Below are 9,144 nucleotides of genomic sequence, written 5' to 3'. Positions count from 1 at the left end.
CCTTGAGAATATTGGATTGTCCTGTGCCTAGCATGATGCCTCAGACACATAGTGAACACCTAATTTGTTTGTTGAACTCAACTTTGAAAGTCCTTGAAAGGGTTGAGAAATCTTTGAGATTTTTCCATAGCATTTTATCTACTTCCTCACTTTCCTCTAATTAGAAGCTGCTTTTCCTTAAACACCAGCATTCAAAATAATTTTTAAAACCCCTTATTGTTGTTATTTAGCTATGTCTGACTCTTTGTGATGCCATTTGGGGTTTTCTGGACAAAGATATTGAAGTGGCTTGCCGGTTCTTTCTCCAGCTTATTTTACAAATGAGGAAACTAACGCAAACAGAGTTAAGAAAACGTACTTACCCAGGGTCACACAGCTAGTAAGTGTCTGAGGCTGGATTTGAACTCAGTTCTTCCTGACTCCATGTCCAGTGCTCCATCTACTGCATCACAAAGCTGCCCCTTAAAACTTCTTATTCAACTTTTTAAATAATCATGGTATTATTTTGTACTATTTTCCAATGAAAATAAGTAGTATTTTAGTTATGTTGTGGGTTAAATAAACTTCTGGGGATGGATTTGGGAACCCAAGTACCATTTATAATATTGACTCTATGGAAAAATACCTTCCTGAGTTCCAAAGCAGCTGAATTCCAAATGAACTTTTGGAACAGAACTGATGGGAGCTTCTTGTATACTTGCATACTGTATCTTGTATACTTGTATACTATTATTAGCTGAAAGAAGCACAGACCACAGTCCTAGAGCTAAAAGGGGCTTCATTTGACAGATGAGGACATTGAGGCCCAAAGTTACATGGGTCATCATTAGTAGAGATGGAATTCAAACCCCACCCCTCTAATCCACTATACTGGTCTGCCTTCCTCTGATGACACAATAGCAATTTCTTTAACAACATTTTCGTTATATACTCACAAATTTTTCAGCACTTCATACAAATCAGCAAGGGTAAACAATTTTTAAAAGATGATTTCATTAGTGATAAGGCATCTTTGAACACTCTTCGACATCTAATTAACAAGGCCATTTTATAGTCACAAAGTTCAAAATACGGTTTTGTAGTCACACTTACAAAAACCTTTGATAAACTGACAAAGTGGGAAATCCTTTGGTTTTCTTTGATGATTCTTCATGAGGCGGTGGGCTAATCAATGCTGTCCTTTTGGCTCGGGGAGACAGGCATCCAGGAAGTATCCAGCCTTTCCCCACTGCTGCTTCTCACTTTGTCCTGGAAATATTGATAACTGGATGTGAAGACAAGTCGGGTACTGCTTCTTTTTCTCTCGTCCAATTCTTGGAATCATCCAAAGATGTCAAAAATAAGGGCTTCCCAAAGGTGGAAGCCAGCTCCTCTCCTGTCCTGGCTTGTTGAGTTTGTTCTGCTGTCCCCATCATTGGGGCTTTTGGCTCAGAAGTTGAATCCCCAAACTTCTCATTGTATTTGAATGTGCTAGGGGTCTGGGGTTTATTTCTCCAATCTTGCATCCCAGCATTTGCTTTATCTGTCTGTGATATTTTAGGAGGCTTTCTGGTCAAAAGGTTATCCAGGTGAGTCATTCTTCCAGTGTTGTGGGTTTTGTAAAAGTTCTGAAGATACTTTGAGTGTCTGGCATTTGAAGAGTACTGAAATTGGGAAGAAGATTTTGTAGTCAGATCTTCAGAGCTTTTTTCTGAATCAGGACTGACTCTGTGGACCTCAAAGTCATCATCGTCCACTCGGACTGATGGGAAATCCATTTTTCTTTGTGGCTCTTCTTTTAGCAAGTTTTCTGCCCCAGGAGATATTGTATTATCATCTATTTGCCATTTGTCTAAGAGTGTTCTCTTTGGACAAAAAGAATCAGTCAATGGATCACTAATTAAGGTTCTTATGATTTCATTGTTCTTTTTCAAAACAAGATTTGGTTTCCCACTCACTGGCTTTTCTTTATTTTTCATGTAATGCCTGTTTCTGGTCAAAAGAAACATTTGTACATATCCCGTATCATGAAAAATTATGGGATTTGTGCTACTCAGTATCTGTAGAGTTAAAAAAAAAAAAGGCATTTAGATTTCCTCGTAGACATAACCTGGCCATCTCATCTACCGCTGTGCAAATTAAATTACTGCCATAAACTCCAAAATTAGAAATTGCTAGGCAGAAGTATCTTGTGATACTCAATTACACAAAGAACATATCTCTGGTTATGATACTTTTCTCTTCTAGCTGTTGTATCTCTAATAAGTAAAAGTAGAGATATTTTATAGACTAACACGGTGCTTCTCAACCATTTCTCTCTCAGGACACCTTTAAACACTTAAAAAATTATTGAGGAAGCTCCAAAAAGCTTTTATTTATATGGGTTACATCTATCAATGAAATTACAGTGTCTTTGACCTTGTAAACCCCTTCACATTTTGAGAACTGTTGGTCTAATTTTTTGAAATGATATAAAAGGGGCTGGGGAGAGGCAACTTCAATCTGCTGTAAAATTTCCCTGGAAATAACTGTCAGAGAATATTTGTAGGATGGACCATTGGTTCAACACAGAATACTTTTTTTGTGGGCCAATGGGGGTTAAGTGACTTGCCCAGGGTCACATAGCTAGTACGTGTCAAGTGTCTGAGGCCAGATTTGAACTCAGGTCCTCCTGAATCCAGGGCCGGTGCTCTATCCACTGCGCCACCTAGCGGCCCCAATTTTTTCCTAACAGAGCACTTATCCTTCATAAGAGTCTTAATAAATGCTCAGAGTTAGGATAATACATAGAAAATGGAATGAGCTGAAAGGTTCTAGAAGGCCTTCATGCACAGGCTGGATGATGAGTTGGTGATGTCATCACCAAGGGGATCTGTGTTTGGGCAGTGGCTGAATTAGATGGTTTCTGAACCACCTTCTTGCTATAGGAATCTGGGACTTTGTGATCAGAGATCTTAGGAAACATTCTTGTTGTTCAGTGGTTTGGTTGCATCCAACTCTTCATGACTCCATGGCCTAAGGGTCCATGGTTTTTTTTGGCAAAGATGCTGGAGGGGTTTGCTATTTCTTTCTCCAGCGTGTCCTCATTTTACAATTGAGGAACTGAGGCAAATAGCAGCTAAGTGGCTTGCCCAACTTCCCACAGCTAGTAAATGTCTGAGGTCAGATTTGAACTCAGGTCTTCCTGATTCCTAGTAAACACACAAGATTAGAAACAGAGCCATAGTGTGGCCAGAGCTATTTCCTGGGCCGCTGATATTTAGGGGACATGGACAGCACCATCTTGGGCCATGTTTCCTACCTCTGGAAGCTGCATTTCAAGTGAGTTCTATGAGGTCCATCCTCAGGAATGGCAGTCTTACCTTAGGGCATACTTCCTCCCCTACAAATCAGCTGTACCCCTGACCTGGCTCATCCTTCATCTCTTCAGGAGTAGCTAGTCACCAGCAGTGTAGACACCTCTTGGCTATCCAGAGGGTGCTTCCTATCTCATGGAGGCCACAACCCCAGGGATGGCCACTCTTCACATTGCCCCAGTTCAAAAACTCCTGGTTAAGACTCTGATTAAAAACAAATGTCTAAAGCCTATGATGTTCTATTCAATAAACCAAAAGTTAAAGTAATCTCAGTCCAGTAGCTCAAACCAAAGAAACAACAGACTGAGCCAGAGACAGGGTAGCATAATGTGGAGTGCTGGACTAGGTAGCCAGGAAACAGAAGGTTCAAATCTTACCTCTTCCACTTACTACCTGCGTGACCACAGGCAAGTTGCTTACATCGTCTGAGCCTCAGTTTTCTCATCTGTAAAATGAGGGGGTTGGATGCAATGGATTTAAAGGCCCCTTCCAGCTTTTAATCTATAATCCCACGAACCCAAGCCATTTAGAAGAGACGGCCTGTCTGACCGTCGCCTCTGCCTGGGCAAGAAGGGCGGCCTCAGCTGACACCCATAATGGTATTTTGGGCCAACTAAGGCATAAAGATCTAAAAACAATTTCTATGAAGGATAGAATGGTCTATTGTGCCCAGAAATCTAGTGGGGCCATGCTCTCTAGGATGCAACAAGGGCTTCTCAGAGGCTTCCCTGATCATGAATAACACGCAGCCCACCTCCTCCCTGACAGAAAGAGGAGCCCTGAGGGCTACACGGATGGCATATACCAGGACACGCTGTACTAGACAAACCCTGACTTGTGGGGCACAGCCTGGCTCACTGCCCAGTCATATTTCTCTTGGATAGAAGAACAGGAGTTCTTGACCTGCGGGCCATGAACTTTGATAAAAAACAATATTTTGATAACTATTTCAATATTATTGATTTCCTTTGTAATCCTAGATGTTTTATTTCATGTATTTAAAACATGTGCGTACATGTGTGTTGGGTTTATGTACACGTGTATATACACATGTATATATGTATGTATGTGTGTGCCTGTGTTGGGTGTAGGGGAGAGAGAGAGGGAAATACTAACAACCAAGCCCCAGAGACATTCCCCTAGGCAATATGATTGAGAAGAGTGCCCCCCAAATCTTCATATCATCAGGGAGGGCAGCAGGGTATATTTCAGGGCATGAAAGTCAACCATCCAATAAGTATCTGTTATACGTCAGGTTCTGTGTTAAGGTCTGGGGATACGAAGGGAAAAAATGAAAGAATCCCTGGTCTCAAGAAGCTTATATTCTTTTTTTTCTTTGTGTGTGTGTGTGTGTTTTTTTTTGGGGGGGGGTAAGGCAATTGGCGTCAAGTGACTTGCCCAGGGTCACACAGCTAGTAAGTGTCAAGTGTCTGAGGCCGTATTTGAACCTGAGTTCTCAGGTCCTCCTGAATCCAGGGCTGGTGCTTTATCCACTGAGCCACCTAGCTGCCCCAAGAAGCTTATATTCTAATAGGGGAGACATCATGTACATATGAGACACACATACATATATATGGATGTATATATATTTATAAGTGTATGTACACACATAGCATACATTTAAAATTAAATCAAGTATATATAATTATGTATTCATCTATCATCTATCTATCTGTATATCTATCTACCTACCTACCTACCATCTATCTGTCCATCCATCATTTTTGTTTTTGTAGTCCCAGCACAAAATGGGCATATTTGAACAGAAATCCTTCCTGCACACTGTTAGAAGACCAGCACCCAGGCTGTAGCCCACCCTTGAGTCAAACCCACTGTCTTCCTGTTGGCTCCATTAGACTGGGAGCACCCAAGGGCAGGGGCTGTTTTTTGCCTTTCTTTGTATCCCCAGTGTTTGGCATAGTGCCTCACACATAGTAGGTGCTTAATTGATGTTTGTTGATTGACTGAGTGGTTTTCTAATCTCCTGTAGACTTGCCAACACCCCCTCTATCTAATCCAGAAGCAGGAATACTGCTGCACCTGCTGTCCCCTCTCAGCTCCATGCTGCCCAAAGGGTCGTTACCCAAATGACCAGAGAAATTTTCATTTTCTTTACCGGGGAAGAAGCCGCTTGCTTAGATTGGCTGAGGTTGATGATCTTGGCGTTCGGCCTGTTCAGCTCATCCTCAATACTCAGAGGTATCAAATGTGTTGTCTCACTCTCTATATTGCGTTTGGTGGGAGGGGCATTCTTGAACCACCTGCTTCTTCCCAGTGAAGTAGCATCCTTTTGGGCAATCACCTTTTTCCTATAAATGAGCAGAGGTTGAGCAAAAAGTATTCTGTGGGGGAGTGCACTGGGCCAGTCCAAATGCAGTGATACATGGTCATCATTTATGGAGTCCCTCTATGCAAGTCAATCCAACAAGCGCTTCTTATGTGCCTACTTCAGGCCAACCATTGCACTAAGGCTAGGCAAAAAGGAAGGAAACAAGCATTTATTAAGCACCTACTGTGAGCCCATCACTGTGATCCTCATGATCACCCTCATAGGCCGGTGCTACTATGATGTCCATTTTATAGTTGAGGAAACTGAGGCAGACAGAAGTTAAGTGATTTACCCAGAGTGTGATGCAGTTAGTAAGATTTTGAGTCTGAATTTGAACTAAAGGCTCAGAATTCTATAACACTACACTACCTAGTAGCCTTTGTACTGCCTAGCTTCTGGGGAAAACGAGGCAAAAATGAAATAGTTCCTGCTGTTCTCCAGAAGTTTACTTACATTGTACTGAATTCTGCATTCTATAATAGTAGATATTTATCTATCAACAAACAGATACTTATTGAGCACTTACTATGGCTAAAGTTAGGTGTGAAGAATAGAAAGATGAACCAACAGTGGTCACTGCCCTCAAGACATTTCTATTCTACTGTATATCCAGAATTATAATATGCTCTGTGTGGGAAACATAAAAAGTAAAATATATACCGTAGGAGCTTACATTTAAAATTTTTTATTTTCCCCAGTTACATGTAAAATATTTTTATATTCATTGTTTTTTAATTTTTTAATCCCAAATTTTATCCCTCTTTCTTCTTGCCCTCTTCCCTAAGAGATTAAACAATCTGATAAAGGTTCTACATGGGCAATCATGTAAAAGATTTCTATATTAGTCATTTTGTGCAAGAAGATTCAGAAACAAAGGAAGGAAGGAAGGAGGGGAAAAATAACATGCATCTATCTGCATTCAGACTCCATCAGTTCTTTCTTGGGAGGCAGACAGCATTTTTTATCATGAGTCTTTTGGGATTATTTTGGATCACTGATTGCTGAGAATAGCTGTCATTCACTGTTGTTAGTACATACAATGTTCTCTTGGTTCTGCCTATTTATTTTTGTATCAGTTCATGCAAGTCCTTTCAGGTTTCTCTGAAATCCTCCTGCTTATCGTTTCTTACAGCACAATAGCATTCCATTACATGCATATACCACAACTTGTTTAGCCATTCCCCAATTGATGGGCATCCCCTCAATTTCCAATTCTTTCCTACAACAAAATGAGCTACTATAAATATTGTTGTACAAATAGATTCTTTTCCTCCTTTGTTTTTAAAATCTCTTTGGGATATAGATTTAGCAATGGCATTGCTGGATCAAAGGGTATGCACAATTTTAAAGCCCTTTGGGCATAGTTCCAAATTGCTCTTCAGAATGGTTGGATCAATTCACAACTCCACCAATAATGCATCAGCATCTTAGTTTTTCCACATGCCCTCCAACATTTATCATTTTCCTTTTCTGTCATGTTAACTAATCTGATGGGTGTGAGGTGGTACCTCAGAGTTATTTTAATCTGCATTTCTCTAATCAGTAGAGAGTTAGATATTCTCAGCAATACAATGATCCAAGATAGCCCCAAAGGACTAATGACAAAACATACTATCTACCTCCAAAGAGAGAACTGATATTGATTGAACACAGATAGAAGCATGCTATTTTTTTACTTTCTTTTATTTTTTCTTTTATTCAAGTTTTTTATACAAAATGACTAATATTGTAATGTTTTACAAAATCATACATGTATAACCCATATCTGATTGCTTACCACCCTGGGAACAGAGAAGGGGAGGGAGAAAAGAGGGGTAGAATTTAGAATTCAAAACTTTAAATAAAAATGCTTATTATTTTAAAAAATAGGAAAATAGTATTATAATATTTTTTCATATGACCATAAATAGCTTTGCTTTCTTCATCTGAAAACTGACTGTTCATATCTTTTGACCATCTATTAATTGGGGAATGACTTGCATTTTTTATACATTTTACTCATTTCTCTGTATATTTGAGAAATGAGGCCTTTATTAGAGATACTTACTGTAAACATCCCCCACCCCCAGTTTTCTTCTTTTCTCCTAACTTTGTTTGCCTTGGTTTAGTTTGTACAAAACCCTTTTAATTTCATATAATCAAAATGACTAATTTTATATTTTATAGTGCTCTCTATATCTTTTTTGGTCCTAAATTCTTTCCTTACCCACAGATCTGACAGGTAAACCATTCCTTGCTCCCCAAATTTGCTTCTGGTATCACTGTTTATGTCTAAATCATGTGCCCATTTTATCTTGATATATGATATAAGATGTTGGTCTATACCCAGTTTCTGTCATGTTTTCCATTTTTCCCAGAATTTTTTTCATAGATTGCATTTTTGTTCCAAAAGCTTGAGTCTTTGGATTTATCGAACACTAGAATGCTATGGTCATTTACTACAATGTATTATGTATCTATTGTATTTCACTGACCCACCAGTCTATTTCTTAGCCTGTAGCAGACCGTTTTCATAATTTCCACTTTATAATACAGCTTGAGATCTGGTACAGCTAGGAGCTTATGCTTCATCTGGAAATGATATGCCTGCATTCAAGAAACAGAGTAAGAATGATATGATAAAAAGGTCACTAGATTTGGAGTCTGAGGGATGAAGTCCAAATGCCAATTCTGTTTTGTCTTGCCAAAGTAGGGAGGTGGTGAGGTTTTCCTCTGGCCACAATAGACCACCAAAATAAAGACATTTTACAGTTCATAAATATGCATAGTAAAGTCAGGAATGTGGGCTAGGTTTCTGGAGAACAATGATTTTACTTTCTTAGCTTACCTTTTATTCTGGGTGTGATGAAATAATGGGATTTAGCAGATACTCAAGGACCCACCTGGAGATTAATTGAATCAAGTGAGAGTGTTTGACTGTAGATTAAGCCTACTTCAAGTTAATTGGATTGTAATCACACCTGGCTAGCCCTTAAGAAGGTATTGTTCTCAGAACCTAGACTGTGAACTCAACTTGAGAACACCTTCAAAGCCAATGGATTTGGAGGACAGCAACCAATCACCTTGAAGCAGTGTGTAAGGACTGCCTCTGATCCAGACCTATAAAAAGCTTCCACAAACAGCTTGCTAGAGAGTTCCTGATTAAAGCAGGCTCGTGGAAGAGGACTTGAGGAAGAACCCAACCAGGCTGGAACTCTAGGCTAGGTAGGACTTCTTTTTCTTAACTTTGTGAACTCCTTGTAAATATCTGTATGCTTTAATAAATGTTTAATGCCCAAAGACTGGTACTGAAGCTTTTTAATTTAAGGCGACCACAATTTAGATTTTAAACATCACACGGGTCAAATTCATTTGCAAGCTAAATAAGAGAATATCTGAAGGATGTCTAACTCTGAGTGAAATCATTGGCTAGAACATAGGTCTGTGATTTCCACCTAGATATGGAAGTTGAAAATATTTGACATTTTCTTAACCTTGGAG

The 9,144-nt window shown here is 39.5% G+C and overlaps 1 protein-coding gene across 1 annotated transcript in view; it reads right to left on the bottom strand.

Moving 5' to 3' along the window:
* Nucleotides 1-1,164: 1,164 nt before the first annotated feature.
* Nucleotides 1,165-9,144, bottom strand: part of C4H1orf141 (chromosome 4 C1orf141 homolog) — a 31,973-nt gene continuing 23,993 nt past the window's right edge. Inside the window, exons 5-8 of the mRNA XM_044001270.1 lie at nt 5,452-5,644; nt 1,938-2,039; nt 1,707-1,844; nt 1,165-1,248 (exon numbers count right to left, since the gene is read on the bottom strand). Coding sequence (XP_043857205.1) covers nt 1,165-1,248; nt 1,707-1,844; nt 1,938-2,039; nt 5,452-5,644 — 517 coding nt within the window. The remainder of the gene's footprint in view (nt 1,249-1,706; nt 1,845-1,937; nt 2,040-5,451; nt 5,645-9,144) is intronic.

This window comes from Dromiciops gliroides, chromosome 4, assembly GCF_019393635.1.
Source record: "Dromiciops gliroides isolate mDroGli1 chromosome 4, mDroGli1.pri, whole genome shotgun sequence".
Taxonomy (NCBI): domain Eukaryota; kingdom Metazoa; phylum Chordata; class Mammalia; order Microbiotheria; family Microbiotheriidae; genus Dromiciops; species Dromiciops gliroides.
This window is presented reverse-complemented; position numbering and strand designations above follow the sequence as displayed.